The sequence below is a fragment of the Gymnodraco acuticeps genome, unplaced genomic scaffold, assembly GCF_902827175.1.
Source record: "Gymnodraco acuticeps unplaced genomic scaffold, fGymAcu1.1, whole genome shotgun sequence".
Classification (NCBI taxonomy): domain Eukaryota; kingdom Metazoa; phylum Chordata; class Actinopteri; order Perciformes; family Bathydraconidae; genus Gymnodraco; species Gymnodraco acuticeps.
In genome coordinates this window covers 5,578,703-5,603,276 of record NW_022991180.1, presented here as the reverse complement: position 1 = coordinate 5,603,276, position 24,574 = coordinate 5,578,703, and the positions used below count along the sequence as shown (strand labels likewise).

At 38.3% G+C, this 24,574-nt stretch overlaps 3 protein-coding genes and 1 long non-coding RNA gene across 5 annotated transcripts; 3 read left to right on the top strand and 1 right to left on the bottom strand.

Annotated features, from left to right (window-relative positions):
* Positions 1-763: 763 nt before the first annotated feature.
* On the top strand, positions 764-9,950 carry LOC117560815 (max-interacting protein 1-like). Its single transcript, XM_034237877.1, has 6 exons — positions 764-1,108; positions 2,171-2,273; positions 2,546-2,575; positions 3,937-4,051; positions 7,080-7,251; positions 8,010-9,950. Exons 1-6 carry the CDS (start codon positions 880-882, stop codon positions 8,171-8,173), a joined length of 813 nt encoding a protein of 270 aa, XP_034093768.1. The 5' UTR covers positions 764-879; the 3' UTR covers positions 8,174-9,950.
* Positions 9,951-10,200: 250 nt separating this feature from the next.
* smndc1 (survival motor neuron domain containing 1) lies at positions 10,201-23,095 on the bottom strand. Of its 2 annotated transcripts, none has more exons than XM_034237878.1 (6): positions 23,056-23,095; positions 14,581-14,700; positions 13,954-14,096; positions 13,515-13,670; positions 11,220-11,373; positions 10,201-10,828 (listed from the first exon to the last, which is right to left on the bottom strand). In XM_034237878.1, the coding sequence occupies exons 1-6, from the start codon at positions 23,068-23,070 to the stop codon at positions 10,691-10,693; spliced, it is 726 nt and encodes a 241-aa protein (XP_034093769.1). In that variant the 5' UTR covers positions 23,071-23,095; the 3' UTR covers positions 10,201-10,690. The 2 variants fall into 2 exon arrangements, with proteins under 2 accessions (XP_034093769.1, XP_034093770.1); XM_034237879.1 differs by lacking the exon at positions 23,056-23,095 and adding an exon at positions 15,038-15,293.
* On the top strand, positions 16,592-17,785 carry LOC117560814 (alpha-2A adrenergic receptor-like). The gene has a single exon (XM_034237876.1). It carries the CDS (start codon positions 16,592-16,594, stop codon positions 17,783-17,785), a length of 1,194 nt encoding a protein of 397 aa, XP_034093767.1.
* On the top strand, positions 22,176-24,031 carry LOC117560817. The gene is made up of 3 exons (XR_004571244.1): positions 22,176-22,315; positions 23,472-23,527; positions 23,923-24,031. It is a non-coding gene; the product is annotated as an uncharacterized LOC117560817 (long non-coding RNA).
* The last annotated feature ends 543 nt before the right edge of the window (positions 24,032-24,574 follow it).

The following is a 24,574-nucleotide window of genomic DNA, read 5'->3' as shown; positions in this document are numbered from 1 at the left end:
GGGACAGCAGGAGTAGAAAATCAAGCTAGGAGTAAACCAAATGTCATGGTTCGTTTTGCAAAGGACAGGTAACTTAAAAGATCAGTAAAGTATGGTCGCTTTAACTATGAATTATGTTGTCCACTGATCCTGCTTAGTCTGACATTAACCATAATCTCACTGGTTTACTTTCTTGGTATCGCCATTTATTGTTGTAGAATTGAAAGAATATATTCAAATCCAACGTGATAATATGTGAAAACAATGTGGTCTACTCTACTAAAAAGACAGGGGAAAACAATGGGATTATCAAAATCCAAATAACCTCAAACTACCTCATACATTTTATTAATGTATTGCATTCACACTATAGGGTAAAACACCCCTTAATTTGGGATACAGTGAGTAAGCAAATTTCCTTAAAGTAGCATTTAATAGACTAACCATTTATCTCTGATATACTATCAATATACTGATACATCCTCATACTGTATATGGCCATGTGGTCTAAATGCTTTTCACTTTCAAACAACTATGCTCACATACATTCAGACAAAACTGTGTGCACATTGATGGCAGCTTAAATTTGTAAAACATATCCAGATGATGTTAAATGAAATAAAGCAGTGTTGAAAAGCAGGCATTATGTGTGTTATTTGTTATTCTCCTAGTGTATTGATAATGAGGATGCATTATGGCACAGTTAACAATGAATGCAATGTGAATGCGTTAGTGGGAGGGATTATCCACCAAGTAGGGCAAGTGGCTGAGGCTAAAGACTGCAATTCCATCGAGCCTATTTCATTTCAGTCCGCCGCTCAGATCACAGACGGGACAAGGAGAGCAATTCAGCGCTGCTTTTTTGTCCAAGTCCCCCCCACAAAAAAGCCTAAAGTGAAAATGGTAAAGTACATGCGACAGCACAGCGAGCTGAAACTCGAAGAGGTTCTGTCGGAGTCTGATGCGTCCATGGACCAGCAGGATTTTGGAGAATTGTCCGACTATTCTTTCAGCGACGTTTTATACTCCAAATGTTCCGCAATGGACCAAATCGGCACTTTCATGAAGAACGTGCAAGTGCTGCTCGATGCAGCAAATTACATAGAAAATGTCGAGAAGAACAACGGAAGTAAGTAAACACGGGCAGCAGGGGATATTAACACGTAATGCGCCGAGCAGACAACAAAAGAGACGAAGGCGACAAAAGACGCGCAGCGGACAGATGAGCTGGCCCGGCAGCAGCCAATGATAGTTCACCTGCTACTGATAAACTGTAGTGGAATCGACCGTATACACGAAATATCCACAGTCGAAAATAAGTTGAAAATTGCCTACATAAATTCAGGAAATTGCATCTCCAGAGACTGATTTGATTGCAAGCCTTAAGCCAAATTACCTTCTGCTCCCTTTAAAACTGGTTATCTGCAGAGGCTTCATCGAACAAGCACGATCATTCATTATTAAAGATCTAAAGGCTTGCATAAGGGCACATTTTAGGTGAATTCAAGCAGCCTATTAGCCTACGTTTTATTCTAGTTTTATTTTTATATGAGACTTGTAATTCTCTATTTAATCTTTTATATCGGTTCGACTGCAGCTCAATTCACGCTTATCCCATGCATTGAGATAGCCTATCGCATCCATTCAAAGATAAATATTGAATCCAATGTCCCTATTTCATATACAACCAGCGATTTAGAGTTTATTTCCTCAACATTTCCAATTCAAGAACCTCCTATCATTTACAGGAGCAGCTGCTGCTTCCTTGTATGTGTTGTTCACATGGTTTCCACATGGAACAAATTGTAAAGTTGTCATTGGTCCGCACACATGTTCCCAGCACGAGAGTCACGGCAGACAGCCAATCACAGCCAGGTTCACGTCTGACGTCGGATGTTACTGGGAAGGAGGGTTCAAGGGAACTGTAGGCGTTTTTGAGAACAGGAAGAAAACTAGAATATAAATGTGTCTTGATATGTGGCTGTATTGATATTAGCGTTTTTAAGAAGGGTTGTGAGTTTTAATTATTTAAGTAAATCCTTGGAGGTTTTGCCACATATTTAAATGTAATTTAGAATTCAGGTCACATCAAGTATTCAAGTCTAAGCCATCGTGAAGCCTTTTACTTCTATCACATTTGTTAAAAATATGTAAAATGTATTTTAATAAAATGTTTATTTTTCATCACCAGAATGTGAGCATGGTTATGCTTCAACCTACCCAGACACCGAGACTGCACATCAACAGAAACAGCGTAAATTCAAGAACAGGAAGTTGGACAATATACACAATAGGTAAGTTAAAGTGTTGAAAAATATCCCTCAAAAGAAATATATTCCAAATTATTACAATGTGTCCTGTGTGTACAGAATTGTCATTAGTAAGCAATTTTTAACATTAAATGATAAGTATGGTGTATAGCAATATGTACTCCACTATTATTTTACATCACTATTGGGATAGGTTTTTAAATATAGATTATATAATAATATAGATATAGATATGTTGTATTTTGCATCATTAGGACTTGTCTAACAGTTTTTTCATATGTTTATAATTTCAATAGGTCAGCACACAATGAACTGGAAAAAAATAGGTGAGTAAAACTACATTGAAAATATTATTTATATGCATGTTTAAAACACTCACTACTGAAAGGTCAAGATTACTCTAAGGGAACATGGACAAGAGCACAATGAATATGAAATGTAGGCACTGTGGGTAATCATTAATTGTTATGCATGCATATGTGCAAAAATCACACAGAAAAAGGAGTGAAAGATCGAATATCTTCAGCATTTTAACTGCTTTAGCAAATGGATGTTCACAGGGAGTCTATCTAAAGAGCCTGCTGCCTCAAAATGGAGCTTCAAGCTGATAAACCAAAAGCGTACTACATTCTGCCAGCTTTGCATATCTTGGTGCATACCATTTTCAAATGAGATGCACTGCAGGCCTATAAATCATCTTATTATCACCCTAGAACTCACAAGAAAGGCATCTTTATCACCATTGGTGTATGATTGCAGAAATCATTTTGCATGGCAAATAAAAGGATGATGTAATGCAGCAGCAGCAGCAGCAGCAGCAGCAGCAGCAGCAGCACTGTTCCTGGAGGACGTGAAGACATTTCTCCAGTCAGCAAATGGGAACCGTCTGTTTACAGGCTCCTTCCTGAGAGAGTCTCATGCGCAAATCTAACAGTAGCTTGCTTCTATCGCCCCAGAATGAGGAAGCCTCTGCTTGAGCTAGACATAAATGTCAGAACATGTTTATCCTTACGATCCCAGATAATCTCCAAAAGCACACCAAGTGTGTGTGAATCTTGGTTTGAGCGATACACTGAGTTATTAGAAAAATGGCATCTTCAAATGCAAGGCTTATTTCATATCAGGCTATTTTAGACAACAAAATGGTTGCCAATGCAGAGAGAAGAGATGACATCATAACTTGACCTACATTTTACTCACTTATCTGAAAGGACAGCGAGTGTCCTCCGCCAGTTACTGCATTTGGTCAGACCACAGGCCCAGAGGCCTTGGTGGATCAGAATCAGTATTGAGCTGACCTCAGCAGTTTTACAATCTGGGGCCAGACCGATCTATACGGTATTGCAAAGGAGTATGATGGTGTGGTGGCTAACTAGAATAATGGATAAACAAATAAATCAAATGCTTGAATATCATGATTATTACATTGCTCATTCCAGATCTATAATGCTATTATAATTAGAATCGATCCAATCCAATAGGGATTTGCCTCAACTATTACAACACTAATCAAATTGGATAAGAGGGATATATTATAATCTGACTTAATCCGGATCAGTGCAGAGGAAAATAATATATTAGTCTGGAAATTCATCTCGCTGTCTGCATAATTGCTTCACAATGCATATTACTCCATGCACGCTGTCTCTTAAGAGAAATGACCCGTCTTGATTGTCTCCCCCAACAGACGAGCACATCTCCGCCTGTGTTTGGAGAGGTTGAAGTCCCTCATCCCTCTGGGGGCAGACTGCAGTCGGCACACCACACTAGGACTGCTTAACAAGGCCCAAGTACACATCAAGGTGAGGTGCCCATGCTACCATCATCGGATAAAGGGCTACATTCTGTCAATTTCTATGCTCAAAGGTAATGACTTAAACATATTTAAATACTGCTTCCACTGTTTCACCCACATGGTTGGTAATACTAGTTAGGGAAAGTATGAGTAGCAACCTAAAAGTCCTGAGGCTGAATTCAACAAGAGACTAAAGCAGCTCAATTGAATTGAGCCAATGTTACTTTTTAGTATTTATTTATTTTCTTTTTCTTTTGTGACTCGTCAAAATGCCATCATCTATTCCAACTAGGGCTGTCAGTCGATTAAAATATTTAATCGCGATTAATCGCATGATTGTCCATAGTTAATCGCGATTAATCGCAAATTAATCGCACATTTTTGATCTGTTCTAAATGTACCTTAGAGGAATCATTTTCAAGTTTTTAATACTCTTATCAACATATGAGTGGACAAATATGCTTTATGCTAATGTTTATTATCATTTGAACAATGACAAATATTCTCATGAATATTAAACACAACAACCTCTGAACATTACAAATATTCGCCTCAATTCAACCTGGAACCTCTCTCATACAATAATACAATACAAATGGTGTGTGTGTGTGTGTGTGTGTGTGTGTGTGTGTGTGTGTGTGTGTGTGTGTGTGTGTGTGTGTGTGTGTGTGTGTGTGTGTGTGTGTGTGTGTGTGTGTGTGTGTGTGTGTGTGTGTGTGTGTGTGTGTGTGTGTGTGTGTGTGTGTGTGTGTGTGTGTGTGTGTGTGTGTGTGTGTGTGTGTGTGTGTGTGTGTGTGTGTGTGTGCAACTCCAGGCATATGCTCGAACGGGAGCTGCCTGGACGCTGCAATCATGTTGCGCGCACTATCCGTGCTGAGTGTGCTGACTTTTCGTACAATGTCCCACTGTCTGGCTTCCTGCATAAAGTCAAGTGCTCGGCGCAGTTGTGGCGAAATGTCGCTCCTCTGTTTTCATTTAAACAGCTCCTTAGATCCGTTAGCGCAGCTAGCTAGCACCAGATGCTAACAACAACAATGCACGTAAGGTCTCTCTCTCGCTCGCTCGGGCCACACATACACACACCCTCCCGGTCCTCCCAATAGCCAGTCGGTGCCTGCCGGTGAGCGTGGAAGTGTGGTCTGCCACAAGCGGGGCTGTCAGCATCAGCTTGTAGATGGTATTTTAAACTTGATGCGCTCTGAAACTACGGGGTGGCCGAGGAAAAAAAATACACATGCGTTAATCGCGTTAAAATAATTAGTGGCGTTAATTTTTTTTTGCGTTAACGCGTTAGTAACGCGTTAACTTGACAGCCCTAATTCCAACATAATGGAGTTTTACGCTCACACCTTTCACTCACATATATTGAATTAAGAGATATCTAGTGTTCCCTTGAGTAAAACAATGTTTGATGTCATATTGACAGCAAATATAGATCGGTGGTACAACAGAAGATGACTTTGACCTAGCAGTAGCACCCATTCGATTTTTATCTGAGACCCAATCTAATCCATAGTGATGGTTTACAAAAGGCTGACCAGTCAATATACTGATCCTGTTTTTATTTTTAGAACACAATTGTATGTTAGTCTCTTACAGCAGCTCTCACCCTAGGTGGCCCACAGCCTGAGTATGTCTGAACTGCAAATATGATTCTGTGGCACTAAAGCATCCAAGACTCAACACTTTGACCCCCTGATGGATGCAGTCTAAGCCAGATCAGATATTTTTGGGGAAAATCTGATTTTCTCAAGCTGTGTCTGGGCAGACTCCAGTAATGGGAAACAGTAGGGATGACTGTAGGCTACAATATGAAAGCAATCCTCGCAACAATCTGTGATTTTATTACAACAGGGGAAATGGATTGAGTACCTACTATATATTGTCAACTGTTGACTTTGGACCTGCCTGTTTGAAGTCCAAGAAATGTGGTCCCTGAAAGCTGCTGTGTTTTATGTTTGGAACCAGAGGATGTGTAGGACAGTAAAAGGGTAGAAAAGGTGCAGACAGCATTTTCTTACAAGGAAGTTAAGTTGTGGGAAACGTACTATCCTTTTTACGCTATGCCTTCAAGCAAATATAATCCTTATGCAACAGTAATTTGGAGAATCAAAGAGAAAAATTAACCATGCATGGAAACTCATACAATACAGCACGTTACTGTGCAAAACTATAATACAGTATGTCTTATTTTATTAAATGTATCAAAGTTGAGAAATCACCACAAAGCTCTAAGGCACATTCTTAACCAATTAAAAGGCCTAATACAGGATGTTGTTGCTTCTTTTTGGAATAATCAGCAGAATAGTGGCATTAAAAATGTTTTTCCTACAGCAGTAAATATACATCATTTGAGTAATTATTAATATGCTACTGCAGCAGTATTACATTTTAAGATGTGATGATTGGGATGAAATGATTAAATGACTGAGGTTCAAAGTTCACCTTCAGGACTTTGGTTTTATATTAACTTTTCACACATAGTTAAGTGTGCCATTTGTGATTGTCGTTTGAGGCATTTAAGCAGGCTTTATTTAGAATTGCTATTAAATAACACACCGATTCTATCGTCATGTTTAACTTGAATCCAATGGACACAGACACACCATCTACTCATCTAGAATCCACCGAGCAACGTGCTGTCCTTATGCGTTAAATATTTCATTAGAAGGCACAGGGGGGCGTCACATTTGATGGTAGCTTTATAACTAAATATTAACACCACATCACTGCACCCGAGACAAGTTCACCATCCTCTCATGCATATAGTATATTAATCATAAGGAACATCTAGAGAAATGCGTCCATCACGGTTTGATTGAATTGCTAAGTAATTAATGTATGCCATTTTCTTAATGTCTTTCATTTTTTGTAAAGCACTTTGAATTGCCTTGTGTTGAAAAGTGCTATATAAATAAACTTGCCTTGCCTTGCCTAGCCTAAACACTAAATGTGCCAGGTTGGTTCTGATTGTTCTGATTACCTTTACATAAAAACGAAATCATTAACTGTTTTGCATTTTCCTTTTTCTACAGAAACTTGAAGAGACGGACCGGAGGAGTTTGCACCAGCTAGAGAACTTGGAGAGGGAGCAGAGGCACCTGCAGAGGCAGCTCTCCCAGCTGCAGCCTCATGGAGACTGGGAGAGGGTCCGTAAAGACAGCCTGGGCTCCCGCATGGACTTTGACCGCTTAGAGTCTGACAGAGGTTAGTTTCTGATTAAGATCCGTTACCCAGGGGCAAGCTTTGTAATCTAGGACTGCACAATTCATCTATTTTAAATATGCATTTTATATTGTCTATCGCTATATGACAGATAAGTGTATTCGATGGCCTCTACTGTAACCAAAAATATTTAGGGCTAATATTCATGTATTTTTTCATATAGCAAAGAATATTGCAGAGAAAGTAATAATGTTAGTTTTTCTCTATATAATGCAGCCTTAATTTGTATTGGAGGATTTGCAGGAATGGAGAACAACATGGAAGGGAAGGCAGTGATCTTAATGTGAAAGTGCAATACAATTATTTTGGCACTAAAACATTACATTACATTACATTTAGCTGACGCTTTTATCCAAAGCGACTTACAATAAGTGCGTTCGACCAACAAGATACAAACTTGAAGAAAACAGAATCATATAAGTACATCAGGTTTCATAGAGCCAAACATTTCAAGTGCTACTCAACTGGCTTTAGATAAGCCAGTCCTTTATTAGTATATAAGTGCTTCGTTAATAGTTCTATCGCTCGAAGTGGAGTCGAAAGAGATGAGTTTTCAGTTTAATTAATAATCAAAAAATAAATAATCCTGACCTCAATATGAATCATAATGGGCATAAATATAATGTTTGTGCATCCCTACTTTAGAATATAATTATGGTTTGTCACCATATTCACTCAATTACAAATATTTATCCTTGCATGATTCAGAAAATGAATCTGTTCTTTTTTCTTTTCTGCAGAAGAAATTGAAGTTGATGTTGAAAGCACTGAGTTCTCCCATGGAGAAATGGACAGTGTGAGCACCAGTGGGGCGAGCGACCTGGATGACCACAGCAGCCGGCAGAGCACGGCCAGTGACGAGGGCTACTCCACATGCAGTCTAAAACTGGCCTTCTCTGCGTAAAGCACCAGCCTATATGTTCACATCAGCTGCAGTCTTTTATGGCTTTCACCTTTCAAAGTACCAGCCAAAAGCTCCACTCTTTTCTGCAGTTTAGGTTAGCTGTCATCAGAAGAACAACCCGTCTCAATCCCACTTATACCTGACAAATCCAACATCTACACCCAATGAACCAGCCTTAAGGTCAACTCAGTCTAAACGCTGAAAACGTCTCCTTCCAAAAGACCTGTTAGAGGTGCTCTTCTACATCTGTCTGAAACATGTAACACTATCGCCTCAAATGTAACTTCGTAGGCCTATAATACAGTATCCTCAGTTTAAGACTGACCCCTCGCCTGAATGTCCCTTAACCGATTACCAGCTTGAAATTAACCATACCTGCAAGACCCATTACCCGTACCAGTGTCCACCACTGAAGAGGAAACTCTACCTTTAGCCAAGATGACTCTCTCAAACCAGCAAAAAAACTAAAACCCCAATACCAGCTAGAAGTTCACCATTGGGAACGTTTGCTCCATTTGCCTTGTAAAAACATTGCCCCTATTCTTAGGATAATATATCCAGACAGCACTTCTTGTCAGTGTACAAGCCAGTGGCAGGGGCTACGATGTCTGCATTCCAAAATGTTTATAACACTACTATAACCTCTGCTTTAGGAGCCACAACCACCACTGATCCAAGTGGCGTCCCCTTTTTGACTGAAATGCAGTCGTATTCAAACTGGTGGTGTAGTCCACTTTTGTTATTCTAATTTATTTTTACATTATAGTATGATTATAGTATTTATTTTTGGTATATTTAAATTTGACTTTAGCTAAGTCTTGGTGTTGCTTGAATGTTTAATGTCTTATTTTTTTTAAATGTTTACCAAATTACATGACGTAAATGATTAACCCCTACAGAAGCAAACGCAGTGCTAAAGGTTAAATGCATTGCTCAAGGTCTTGTCTTCTTTTACACTTTGCACAAATTCTCTTGTATTTAGACAGCAATAATCTATCCCACAATTGTCCAAGCACAAGGCTTAAAGCATATATTTTCATCATATATTAAATGTTGGTTATGATTAGCACTCTGTCCATCCAACACCAAATTGCAGTTTGCTTGTTTTTCCACTGACTCCAGTAGTATCAGTTTTAATATTCAGCAGTAACACGATTGTAATTGATTTAAAAAAAACTATGGGGCATGTGTATTGAATGTAGCTTGTCTAATCATGTTATGTGCTTTGGTTTGACAAGTCTTTACAAATATCTGTAGCATGAACAACAAACACTACAGGACACTAATTTTGGTTCATACTTCAATGTTTAATACCGTTTCTTTTGTTGTATTCTAGCAGAAAACGATCACATACTTAACATTTGGAGATTTCGAATTAATAAGTCAATGTCTATTTTACATACTATTGCACTGCTGACCTGTTAGAATCCATGAAACCAAATAAGGCATTTCAATATGACCATTTATCTGCATTTGTTTTGGTCCAAGTCCTAAGGAGATCACCACCAAATTGTGTCTTAACATGGGTATTGCACAAAGTTCCTTGTTCCAGGTCTTTTTCCTCCCCAACCAGTTTGGGAAACTATCAAATGCACTATGAAAAAGACTGTTGCTAAGGATATGTCAAAGCACATCCCAGAATGTTTTCTCCCGTGTTTAATCAGCCATCCAAGGTGACATTTTGCAAAACATGCTGCTGGTCCCCTGCTAGTACGATGTTACAGACCCTGAATACTGTCCCTGGAATCGTAATAAACCTCTACCACCCAGACATAAATCTGTGTTGTCTTTTCTTTTCTTGGTAAGCCTACCATAAATGCTCAAATCATCATTAGATAAGTCACGTATACAATTAGACAAGTAATGAACTAAAAAAGTGAACTAACAAAAAAGAACACGTGACATAAATGGGAAGAGTGGTTGAATAAACAGCTGCAACCCACGACTTTACTGCCACCTACAGGACCCGACAGAGCCACAATAAATATATCATTTTAAAATTGAGGTAAATGACGTGGAAGCCGTTATTTAAAAAAACTGAAAACAAAACAATGTTTATTGGACTGTTATATACAGAGAAATTAAAAACGTAAATTCAGCCATGTCAAATCAACATCATTATTGAAGTGTATACCCCCACCCCACAATGGGTCAGTGTTCAAAATACAGCTTCAAATGTACAACAAAATAAATCTGCAGGTGTATATTTATTCTCGTCTTAGCAGGTATTTGGCCTCAGTGGAACCTGAACACAAACAACAAACTACAAGGTTGATCTAAAACACCACTTCCTGTTCTTACACAACAGGGGACTTTGTTCCAGTGCTGGGAAAATCTGGGATTTTTCTGTTGTACTTTGTAATATATAAGAAAACTACATCAATATTTCAAACATGGTGTGCAAGCAATTCCTTTCAAAGCTTTCTTTACTTGGGAAGTGAGACTCATGTATAAACACAATGGAAAGCACTGATACAGGAAGTATACAGTGGATCAATATATACAGAATATATCAGGTCATTGTGGCATTAGATGTCTAACATTATATTTTGCTGTGTCACTGTACTGCGTCATTGGCTTGTCTGCAATACCACATGTTCCAACTCCCACCTTTCCAGAGACGCTTTCTGGAGATGCAAATATGCTTCTCTTGACCTAGAAAAACAAAAAAAGACAGTGTTAATTATTAAATATATAAAAATGGCTTAGTGCCCATTATTACTATATACATTTACAATCCTCCCAAAGCAATTCATGGACAGTGTTAAAATGAGTTTCAAGTTTCTAACCCTCCAGTACTGTACAACGGTGCAGTATGCAATGCAGAGTGATTATATTTTACATAATATTTATTTAAAGAAATCTATGAAACTTTATGAATGTACACTTTTACTCTTCTTTGATTGTTTGAACTAAAGTTCTTAATGTCTTGCTTGAAAGCAAAATAAAGACTGGTACACTACAACCTCACCCACTGTGTTTTATCAGTGCACCATGGATTTCCCAGCACTCAAATAAAGATATCTGACGAAGAAAAAAACCGTACCTGTCCTTTCTTGTTCTTTGAGTAGGCTTTGTTGTTGAAATTCTGCCACTTTGACTTTTGTTCCTCCCTCTCTGTCTCCAATTCCTTCATCCTCAGAACCTTTTTCTGGGCTTTTTTCTTCTTATACTCTCTCTGATCTGCTATCTGTTCTTTCCTAGAAAGACAAACAAGGAGAAGAGAAACATTTAACATTGAGTCCATGATGTACAAATGCAATACCAAAAACAGCCTTAATGAAACCATGGTTTATACTGAACTATTTAATATCAACTGAAACTCTGCTGAAGCCATGAAAAATCTTTGTTAAACCGTACATAGTAGAGGTATCATGCATTCATCTTGTATGTGAAGAAACAAGACAAAGCCAGGTCTTGGAAGAGTTTGTTTTTATGTCTATATAAAGAAAAACGTACAATCATCTGTGCAATAACATTGAAATTATAAGCGACCTCCTTCAAATGTACCTGTGTCATTGAAAGGCAATACAAGAGGCGCTTTCACACCAAGTACTTTTCCCAGGAATAGTTCAAGGAACTTTCCCCCGGAACTATCTAGTAAATCGTAATAAATGTTCAAACTGGAATAAGTCCCTGAGGGAGCCGCTGACGTCACTTCTTCTGCTTTGGGTTTACTGGCAGGCCGCAAACAACTTCACGACGTAAACTGCCACCCGAAGTCCCTGAGTTGAGGACTGGCTTCAGTAGAAGCTGTTGGGACTCCCAGCAGCTTCTACTGTAGCCTTCAGAGTAAATAGCCAGAAGCGCCGACACCTCCTCATCACTCCACCGCTCCCATGTTTTATTTTGTGTTGCCATAAGTTAGTCTCTCTCCGTTGGTGCACTGGGCTAATGCTAATAATGCTAATGCGAGCAAATAAAATGGCGGCTTCATAAAAACTTTTCCGAGTTCTACAGGGCGTGGTTTGCAATTCGCCCAGCCAATCAGAAACTGGAACCTTTTCCTCCCCAGGAAAGTCCCTGCTCTCTAGCAGGGACTAAAAAGGGATGCAAAGGTTCCCGAAAAAGTTCTAGTTCCAGATCTTTTTTATGTGAACGCAAAATCCCAGGAACTATCGGAACTACTCCTGGGAAAAGTACTCCGGTGTGAAAGCGCCTAACGACACCACAGCAGTGTTTCCAGAAAACTACTCCACTCAATAGTAGGGTTGGGTACCGAGACACTTTTCATTTGCCCTGTAAGTGATGAAAATGGGGGATGTTGGCTTATCTGGCACCCGCAGCTCACAGCCAAAGTGAGAGCGTGGGAGCGAGCGAGTGCGCTGTTGTTATTAGCATGAGTGTTCTCTGAGTGTTTAGATAGTTCACTTTAGTCTAAGTTATCTCAGTGGGTCTCAAACGTTTTGATCACAATTTATGTAAACACATATTTCCAAGGCACTCCTTTATAATTATTGGGATAAAACAGGTTTGAAATCATTCCAATGTATACTATAGGACAGTAAACCAGACATATTGTTTTAAACTGGAGAAATAAAAAAATATGCATCAATAAAATAGTAAAATAAGATATGAATGAACAACAAAAATAAAATATGTTACATGTATTTGTTATTGGCTATGGTAGGTTATTGGTTATGTTCACATACTTATTTAATTATTAAAATGTAAACCGATCTTTTTCATATGGGTGTTTAGAGTTGTACCCCCTAGATCTAGTCTCTAGTAATTCTGCTTAAAGTGCACCAGATTGAAGCATTTTACTTTAAAATGTTCAAACATTTCTTCCCGGTATGCCTGAGAAGGCAGATATGCTTGTTTTTCTCAACAAGAACTGTTTTTAAATGGGGGGGGGGGTTTCCTTTAAAAGTTGGACTGTTGCCGCTTCAGTGGTTCTCAGGTTACAGTTACATAGCAGTGAATATAAACAGACTGATTAATGTGAATATTACTGTAAACTAACCTGTGTAAAAGTTTCTCGAATAAATGTAATTTTTTTGGTGGAAGAAGCATGTATCATTTTTTTACCCTGCCCCTCAAAGAATCGGAATTGAGAACCGTTAAGAACCGGAATCGAAAAGTAGAATCGGAATCAGAATCGTGGAAATTCAAACGATACCCAACGCTACTCAATAGTGATAAAGTTCTAGATTTGTATTCAGAGTAAAGGTGGATGCTCACAATTATATTAACTACGGTAACATATTTAGACAAAATATATGTAACTTGCAGTGTAATGTCAATGCCAAGCATTCCCTTAAAATATGAATAGGCTGGAAGTAAGCAAAGGTTTATATGTTTGCATATAAAGTAAGTGAGATGTGTTTTCAGTTCATACTTTGATTTAGACTTCCCATCGTCGGCATTTCGTTTCCCGTCCTCGGATGGCTTGAGGTTCTGCAGAGGAATCACTTCAGCGTTCCCGTACCCGGCGAAGGTCACGGCTGCGGTGCCATTCTCCCGGTCTATCTCCTCAATCTCAGCCTCATAAGTCCTGCCAAAGAATCACGTCTGTAAGCAGGTGAGTATGAGCCAAATACTCAAGCTCTACAAAATAAAGCAATCGTTTACTCATGTATTATACTTAATGACAAGTTAATCGGTACAAGATGTAATTATTTCAGCAATTTGTATAATAAGAAGTATTTACAGTTGACTTTTGCTACACCTATATTTATAGAGACTGGTTGAATTTAAAAACATTACTTTTTAATAAAAGTGAAATAGAAAAGTGTACGGGAATTGCTTTTTTACGAAAAGAGGCTGGTGATACTCACTGTCCGTCCCGATTCCACACAGCCAGGCAGTTGTCCCCCACTTTCCAGCGCTGCTTCACTGGTACTGTCACTGAACTATTAGTAGTTGAAGTACTCTCAGCGGGTTGTGAGGTAAGAAGGTCTGTTGTCAGATCGATGACTTCCTGCAGGAAAAAAGTAGGTTATTTCAGTGTTTTGGCTTTTCCTTAAAATCAAGCCCTGTGGGGAGCTCCAACATCATACTTTTATGATTTGGATGTACGAGTATGAACATCTTAAGACCATGGCAATACTAACACTAACTGTAATTAAGCATTTAAATAATATTTGCATGTAAATTAAGATGCTTCTCTTTAACATGAAAGTATATATTTCACATGACAAACCTGCAAATGTATGACAACAAAAGAGACCCTACGGATAAGATTATTCTGTGTGATTAGGATAATTATTTTTGCTCCAAAATCTATACAATGTGTAAAAACATACACATTCAGATAGCTAGTTTTCACAGTGAAGTATTTCAATGTTATGATTTGGTATTCAATGTTTCCATTAGAAAGTGTTTAAGCTTTATTTCGAATCCAGCTATTATAAATACTCTTAAGTGTAATTCAATATACTTTACTACATTATAGTCACACAAACCTGCAAGTCTTTCTGGAGTTTAAGGAGGTCTTCATTTTCTTCGTCGGTAGATAAGGCAACTTCTACTTGCTGTAGCTGGGCTTTGTAGCTGTTCAACTGTTTCACCAAGTCTTCCGACATCTGTTCGTATACAAAAAGAAATAGCGTGTTTGGCTAACGTTAGCATATCCCAAAAGCTAATCGTAAACAACTTTCAATATCGAGCCACCACACATGAACGTTACTATAATCAGACTACATTTTCGTATCGTGTTTGAATGCAACTGGGTGAACCGTGGACACATCCACATCTAGCGTTAAATGATAAACAAGATGAATACATTAGCTTGACGCTAAAACTGTTAGCAATACCCCTCGGCCTTCTTTCGTCGACGTCAATTTGACGGACAACGGCTAATGCTAGCAACGAGTGGCCGAGGCGCAATCACAAAAAGCATGGGTCACGGTATAATCTTACCTCAGTATATATGTTCTTCAATGATAAATACGGCAAGCATTCAAATTTCAAGTCGAAGATTTCCTAAATCGACTGCTGAAAAGAACAACAGCAATTCGTTTCTTCGTCCCGTACACAAATAGCTAACCGGAAGACGGCAAACGAATTTCTCGCGATAACAAGAGATATCAGAATAAATACCAAGCGATGGCTCGTTAGCCCCCCTAGCGGCAATGCTCAGTGCTCAGTAGTATCTTCAGTCTGCTGATCATTTTCCCATAGTGGAAGCCATGTAGCTATAATTAACTTACAAGTGTGGGACATGACTGTTTGTACTGCGACTATAGCCATCCCATGAATAATGCTTGGTGTTTGCCTGTGCTATGAAAAAACTGTTTTTGTACATCAAAGTTTAGGTTACTTATTGAACTGTTAATCCAGATAATATATGGTAAAACTGTGCAGATCATTAGAATGCTCCAGAAATAAAAACACGTTTAAAAGAATAGTTGTTATTATTTGAAGGCATAATGTCACAGTAATTGTAAGCTACCACAATCAAAAATGATGACATCAGTGTATCCAAAATCTGGCACATATACGGTATTGCGAAAAATAATTGAAATTCCCAATAAATGTCATATTGAAGCATTATGTTGCGTAGCACAAGACAGGAAAACACATTATATTTGTGTATCAAATACTCGATACTAGGTGTCGGTGATGTATTCACTATGTCATTGGAAAAACAAAATGTGTCAAGCTACATTTTTTATTACTGTAAATGTACTGCTCTAGTGAGTGATCTCTTTAGTTAAAGGCTGCGATCTCTACTGATTCAGATTTTATTTCCAGTTATTTTTCTCTCAGGATATACCTCAACAATTTGTTCATAAAGTAGGACAGATAACCCATAAAGAGTGTGATCTTAATCTATTGTAATTTAATAAACTATAGATATTACTTCTATAAATCAAATATATTATTAATGTCATAATCAGCTAATGGTTTCAGGGTCTGGGGGCAACAACAAATTGCTTTAAAATCTCCACTAGCAGATGAACTCCGCCCATTCCCGATCTCACTGAAGTGGAGCCGGCATCACAGATGCTCAGCGTCAGATCAAGCCCATATAAAAAGAAGAACTCTCCACTTTACCCACAGCAGATGACAGGATCTCCCTGAGCCGGCACTATCTGGAATGTAAGTCTGTATTATGATTTGTACTTTGCTATGGTAAAAATGTTGCCGGGTAAAGATTTTCTTTTTAAAAAGGTTAGATCTATTTTAAAAATCATCATCATCTTATGTGGGAAACTGGGAATACATCAGTTATCTTTATTCCTTTCATTGTTGGTTCATTGGTCTTTTGTAATACAAAGAGACATTCTCATAATTGTTGTTGGTGTCTTCTTTTCTCAGTGAAAAAGAGGAAAGAGTTATTTGAAGAAAATCTCCAAGTGAAGAAAATGAAAAGACTGAATTCTCTGAGGCTGTATTGTTGAATGGATAATATCAACATACTGCTGGCAAGCACAGCTGCACTGTTGGGACAATATCGTAGACACCCCAGCTATGGGTTGTCTTAACTTAACCAGTGGAAATGAGACTGGCAGGCACCCTTATACTGTGCAGACCTCTGTGCCTTTAACCATCCTAGTGGGTATCCTCATCCTGCTAACTGTGTTTGGCAATGTCATGGTGGTGATTGCTGTGATCACCAGCCGAGCCCTGAGAGCGCCTCAGAACTTGTTTTTAGTCTCTCTGGCATGTGCGGACATTCTGGTTGCCACCTCAGTGATGCCTTTTTCTTTAGCCAATGAACTGATGGGTTACTGGCACTTTGGGAAAGTATGGTGTGAAATCCACCTGGCTTTGGACGTGCTCTTCTGCACCTCGTCCATCGTTCACCTGTGTGCCATCAGCCTGGACAGATACTGGTCTGTCTCTCAAGCCATCGAGTACAACCTGAGAAGGACGCCGCGCAGGATTAAATGCACAGTCCTCATAGTTTGGGTACTGGCGGCTATTATATCCTTCCCTCCACTTATCACAATGAAGAAGGACGAGGGTAAAGAAGATCGTCCCGAATGTAAAATTAATGAGGAGAAATGGTATATCATATTCTCCAGCACTGCCTCTTTCTTTGCACCATGTGTCATCATGATCATGGTGTATGTTAAAATATACCTGATTGCCAAGAAAAGAACCAGAGCCCCGCCAGGTGAAAGGAAGAGAGGATTCGGAAACACAGAAGACGCAAAGTGTGGTTTGGAGAGAAAAGACGGAGAAGAGAGGGAGGAGGAAGAGGGGGACGGAGGAGCAGAGATCAACGGGCTCGATCTGGAGGAGGAACCATCCTCGTCTGATGGGAATGACACCGTCCTATGTTACCTGAAGAAGGGGAGTTGTGTGAGAACAGCCAAAGGGGCTCAGGTGAAGCCGGGGGAAACCTCTCTGAAGCCAGAGGCGCAGCCCTGCGTGGGTCCGAGCAAGTGGAAAGGGAGGCAGTACAGAGAGAGGCGCTTCACATTTGTTCTGGCTGTGGTCATGGGAGTGTTTGTTCTTTGCTGGTTCCCCTTTTTCTTCACCTACTCGCTCACAGCTGTGTGTGACGCCTGCTGTGTCCCAGAAACACTGTTCAAAATGTTCTTCTGGTTCGGTTACTGCAACAGCTCACTAAACCCTGTTATTTACACCATATTCAATAATGACTTTAGGAGCTCTTTTAAAAAGATCCTGTGTAAAAGGAACAGAGTACGTTTATAAATAGGATTTGTATGTATTTTAAAATACAGCATGTTTGGTCATCTGTACCTAAGCTCAGATAAGTGTACATTTTACAGATATTTATGGAATATACGAAAAATGTGAAAAGAAGCATGTTTTGCCATTATGTTTTAACATGTTGTGTATTACCACATCAGTAAATATCTGTAATATTAAAATCATGCCAGATATCTTATGTGAAGTGTATCACAGCTAGTATTATAATACGACAACTTTTGAGTTTACATTGTACAATTGTGACAACATGGATGATACATTTTCTACATGCATTTGTACATTTGTAACAGTATTCAGTCGACCTTTAGATCTTTTTCATGTTTTGGGTCTTAACGCTTTAAACTCTTAATGCTTTCAAGACGGACTGACAGTGTGAGTTAGAAAAGAGAAAGATTCAGAAAAATGGTGATAGACAAAAACATCCACTATAATGGCACTAGTTTGTAAACAAGCATGGCCAATAATTCCATTATGACAGATAACTTAATCAGCAATTACTCTGCCGGAGAAATGTTGAGAAACTATGCATGCTTTTTGGACCGTTTTCCTCTCTGTGAATTACCATCATAATGAAATAAAAAGCATACAGGAAAGTGCACAATTGTAAATGCTGCAGGATTGCAAATGAAAAAAAAAATCATCTTTGCATAACAGTACAAACTTTAGCAGAAGCAAATAAAAGCATATTGTACCATAACATATATTATTCCTATCCGTCTAACCATCTCCTTCACTCCTAACAAGCACATGAACATGACAATTATATGAAAATAAATTACGCCTCGGAGGTACGGCACGACAATATTGAATGGAGTCTGTCTTGAATTATAGCGCTTCATATCAGGATATCATTAAATCTTCCCCTGGAGTCAAACACAAAGCGTGCAGTGATAGAAATATGAGTGGCTGCTGCAAATTACACTGCAAGGTTAATATCCACACTAGGTGTTCAACATGTGGTCTCTTCTCCTTTTGTAGCACACTGTTAACAGCAGATCTTTATATCCACTTTACTTTAACAAATAGACATTTCGACCATTATCAGTCTGTGAACCTGGAAAAAGTCAAAGCACTATCCATTCCTTCAACTTACTGTACCACATGTTTACAGGCTGGACTTCTCACATACAGTAAGTAACATTGAGTGATTCCCATGACTTTTGGGACTCTGGTATTTTGAGTTTCCTGTGGTACACATGTTTGGATTCGAAACATGTCTCAGAGTCTTAAAATACAACATCCTTTCTCACCACAAATGGTAAACCATAGATTCAACAGTTTTGCTAATAGAGTTCCCACGAACAATTTGACACGAGAAATATTAGAAAGCAGTGGTATTTGTGGCTTTGTGGCAATGAGAATCCATGCAAGATAAATCTATTCCCGGGTGGTTGTAAAATCATCGCAGCACTTTGTTAGGATTCTGACAGATAGTATCAATATGTGTAAAACTGTACAGGAACAGCCCTGCCATTGCAGCACTTATGAGGACTGCAAATAAACAAAAGTTCTAGCTTTATACTAAAGCTTATCAATCAACATGATGTAACATTTAGTACCATAAAACATTAGCCAGACAAAAATCCTTCAGATATTTCTCCTTGACATCAATATGTCCTGAAAGATTAAAGTGCATGCATTACTATCTGAATGCATTCTTTTATTAGAATGACAACTATAATGGAGTCGGCCTTCTTGAGCGGCACGATGCATACATTACATTTGTAAAGCACTCTAAGCAACAGAGATTAAATACCAAAACACTAATGACATTACATTCCTAAAAATAATAATGAATACAATCCTAAAGAGTTGACTTGGCCATCATTGTAATTAAGTTTGTCAAATCCAAACCACAGAAACATTCATGACATATTGAATGAATCACGTTACTAAAGGTTTTCCAAATTGTCTGTGAACTTTAGGCTAGTTTTCAATCTTCTATGCCTAACTGCAGCTCCCTATAAATTATGGCTTGTTACAAAATGTAAGCAGTTGGTTTATTATTGCTATTCTCCGTGTATGACACACACACACACACACACATATACTTTCGCCGCCTGCCGAGACAATGATTTATTCCCCCCTCTAAAGGCCACTTCAGAGCATCACGATTTATGATTGTGACACTAAGCTAATAAAACTATGCTTTATAAGCTCTCTCTCTCTGGCAGGCGTTCCCACAACACAGCGCCTCAGTCAGACTTCTCCATTTCCTTCTTATTTCTCTCACCTATAGTTCAATAAGAGCTCTTTAAAGCAGCGAGTCACGCATCTCAGGTGAACTCAAAGGCAATTAAAGACCAAAGAGAAAACACATTGCAGACAATGAGATTGCCAAGGCAGGATTGCACAGACAGAGACCTCAGTAACAAGTTTAAAATCATAGCTAGTGATGAATAGAGTGTTTTTAATTGAATGTTGGGTAATTCATTATGAATTGAGCACAATGCATCAGGCACACTGGGGCATGCAATGCTTCCCCCCTCTTGAATTGATAAGGATGTGAGATAATCAAATAACATTGTGAGTGATGGGAGCAGCAGGAAGCTCCTGTTTAATTTGCCTCGTGCAATCTCTGTTACTTTCCATACTCCCTCTGCTCCCTATTGCATCTGCAAACCACATTTTACTGAATAAAAAGTCGTATTCTATCCCCAATGTGTTTACTGGATAATATTGCAACATTTCTAGCAGTCTAAATATGCAGAATATGACCAACTTTCAGTAAGAAAACATTTTATTTTTCCAGTACTATGACAGTATTTTTCCGAATGACTTGCTGGGCCATTTTCAGCCTTCCATTAGAGGCCATTTTATAGCTCTAGTCCTTGAGAAAGGCATTATTGTTATTATTATTTAGGATTAAAAAAGGTCAACTAGTAGGTTATTATATTTTCTTAGCTCATCTAAAAAGCAAAACATGCTCGCCCGGAAGGGGCTCAAGAAGCCCCCAGGGGACTGAGGACATACTGGGAGTTAGGCGAGCTAAAGCGCATGGATAATGTGGAATTTACTAAAAATACCATCAGTTGGAAGTTCATTCTTTGGGACAGCAAATACAGTCTTTACTCATTCATGCTTTCATTTAAATCATATCTGACCTCCTCCTTTTTCCAACATTTGAAAAATAATCTCTGACATTTTATTTTTACAAAAGAACAAAAGCTGTTTTACAGAATATTTTAAACTTCTTTACCTACCCTAAATGCCTAGGGTATGCGTGTGTGACAGAGAGAGAAAGAGAGGGGCAAAGGGTAAGGGCTAAACTGTTATGTGAATAGTCACAAAATAAGGGTCTTACTCATCTTTCTTGAGTTCATCTGTCCCGGTCCATTTCAATTTAATAAAAACTATAATGAGTTTTAAAACATTGATTTTCCATGCTTATTACCATCAGAAGTAGAGATAATCTCCACTCTGTGAAACTGGAAGCACCGTCTACAGCAATGCGTTCTTTGCCCTGCAGTGAATCCTCGCTGATACTAAATTAAGCTCTGGCAAATCTCCTGCTCCGGACACCATAATTCTTCCTCAGACATCTTGTCCTGTCTCTGCTATCGATCGTAACCATTTCCAGTCTGGCCTACTCTCCTTCTCAGTCTCAAGCTTCTGCACAACACCCCCGCCCCACCCACATGCTACTGGATGATGTCAGGACACACACAAAGTAAACACAACTGTTAAAGCTTACTATGAGTTTGCTTCATCTCACCAGCTAGGGGTTATTATGTATATAAAATGATCCCTCGGTGTGCTGTCAGGTAACACACACCTTCACATCGATAAAGAGCAAGCTGTCCCACACTATCATCTGGGACTTCTCTATATCCCTGTATTCCTTTTCAAATATGTCATATACTACGAGGGTGTCAACATTGACAGTTTTACTTCTATCAGGTTACTTTGAGCAGGATCTCAGGCAACAAAGCAAACATGCTGATTATACTGATTGATGAATCAGACATTAAAACGTGACATGAATACTTGCTAATGAAAATCCAAAGCCAAAATGATTCAATTATGTGTGCCTCGATTTTTTTGATTCATCAAAAATGTATAAGGCAAACTTGGCAAGAGTTAAATGCTCCTTGACTTCGCATTTATTTTTACATTTTATTCTATTTCATTTTAAAATATGTTGGTAATGTTTCACCTTTAGCACAGCTGGGAACACTTTATCTGTGCTCCAGTATTTAATTGTTATTTATAATAAAAGTCTAAGTTTTGGAGTTGATTGTATAAAAAGGCCTTGCTTTGGCACAGTAGCCTGTCATGAAACAACAATTATGAATAGAAGTGGTTTCAGTAAAAAGTAAAGTATACCTTCTATGATTACTAATACACTGCCATAGTTCAGTGATGGCTTTGATCTATGGATCGAGAAGAGTGTGTTGTGGTACTTACTTCTACTGGGCAGCAGATGGAGCCTTGTGGGGTTATTTTGCAGGTGATTTGTTGACAGGTTTCCTCAAGTGCTCAGAAAGTTCAGTGAAGATCCATTTTGAAAAGGTAAATCATAATTTTAAAATGTATTGATTGTGTAACGTCAGTTAGTTTCAGATGTTGGCAGTGGTGCAAAGTAACCAAGTACATTTACTGAAGTAATGCTCTTTACTTAGTATTTCAAATGTTTGCTACTTGTACTTTAACTTCTACCCCATTACACTTCAGAGGTAAATCATGTACTTTTACTTCACTACATGTATTTAATATCTCTAATTAGTAAGTATGTTCAACACTTAAATGAGACTTGAGTTACACCTTGAGTACCATTCACAAGCTACCCTGCAGTATACAATATAATTATAACTAGCTTTATTATATTATTATAATTATATTATTATATTATATTTATTATATTATTATATTTATTATTAGCTTTATTATAACTAGCTTATTAACCAGCTTTGATAAACACTTTAATGAATCAATAATAATAATCAAAACCGATAATATATACTTTTGCACTTTACTTGAGTAACATTTTGAAAGCAGGACTTTTACTTGTAACAGAGTATTCCTACACTCCTGTACTTTTACTTTTCCTATGTACAAGATCTCAGCACTTCTGGCTGTAGCTAGCCCCTATGTGCCTCTCTCGAAGCTAACTCACCTAACGTCAGCTGACATTAGCTAATTATTAATTTAACACTTGTGACGTTTGGATTGATTGATTAATTAATAGCAACACAGTGATAACATTTGTTTAAGCAATTTGAAACAAATGCAATTGGTTAAGAACCACTTACATGTATTTTGAGCATATGTTCGGGTTCCTCAAAGAGAAGTTATATCCATTCCATTAAAACACAAATATTAAGTAGCTAGCTTCGCGTGGCTACTAGCATTGACTGCTAATGGTCGCTAGCTAGTTCATTTTAAAGTCATGGCAACCGGAAGTCACACAACTTCTTCTTCGATATAAAAAATTAGGGAAGAAATCGAATCTTCTTACTCGATTTGTAATAGGCTACTACCGTACTACTCGAGTACAACACAGTTAAAGAAGTACAGGGTTTGAAAACATAAAATACGTGTAAACAACATTAATAAAGAAATGTGCTCATGGAAGTGGAACAAGATTTAGCTAATGTGTTTTTGCTTAAACGTGCAACTTAAATATAGATAGCGATTGTTTAAAAAGCTTCTTTATTCTGTTTAAAAGTGCTCCACTTGGATACAGGAGTCGTTAAAGCATCTGGAAATGCTATTAAAACAGAGGTAAGTGTTTTCCGACCAAATATTTACTTACTTTATCATCCAAAAAACACTTAAGCTAGCTTGTGACTCAAGTGTAACTTTTGCTGTATCAATGCTTGATAATGGTCGCAAAAGCACTGCTTACTTACTTGATTTACACTAAACTAACATTTATAAAACGTATCTAATGTAATTATGTATGTAATGTATTTTAACTAATTAGTACCTCTTTTATGAATTGTCTTTTTTTTTTTTTATTATGTGTTATTGTACCTTGAATTCTCTTTGTGTCTGAAATGTGCTCTAAACAAACTAACCTTATTATCATACTCTTTTTTATTATCATACTCTTTTTGCAACCCATTGTTCTTATACATGGCAGTGCTATATAAATAAACTTGCCTTGCCTTATACAGCTCACGGTCCAACACACAGTTTGCATCAGGTGTTGGAGGGAATTTCTGGGGAAAGGATATGTGGTTGCTCTGCTTGACGGTATACCTACAATAAACCGTACACCTTGTGGGTAAGTCTCAAATAAGCCTATTACTTGGCCTGGTAAATATGTACTCAATACAAACTTAATGACATTATGTGGGCAGAAAGGTTTGGGCATTGTTAACAATGCACAATTGTTAACCTCTTGGTCCTGACAATGGCAATATTGCTTACATGTTTTTCACAATATGTGGATGATTAAAAAGTGAGAGGATGGTGGTGTGTTCCTTGCTATGTGGCAGCTGAGACATACCTCTTATAATGGTAGATTCGGCTCTAGAACAAATCGAATGGGGGGGCAATCATTTACAAAGGGGGGGCACACACTGCCGTCAACAACCAACACACAAACACCAACGCAACTTCAAAAAACATACTGTAAAGTCTATTGTCTTTCACACACATTGCAGGGTGTAGTGCTATAGCGCACAACCACCAAAACATATGGACATAGGCCACCATACAAAAAGTGTGCAAATGTATTTAGTATCCTTCCTATCCATGTGAACATGTTTTAGGTGGGGGTGGACCTAACCTCCTCTAGGAGGGTCTGGGGGCATGCTCTCCCGG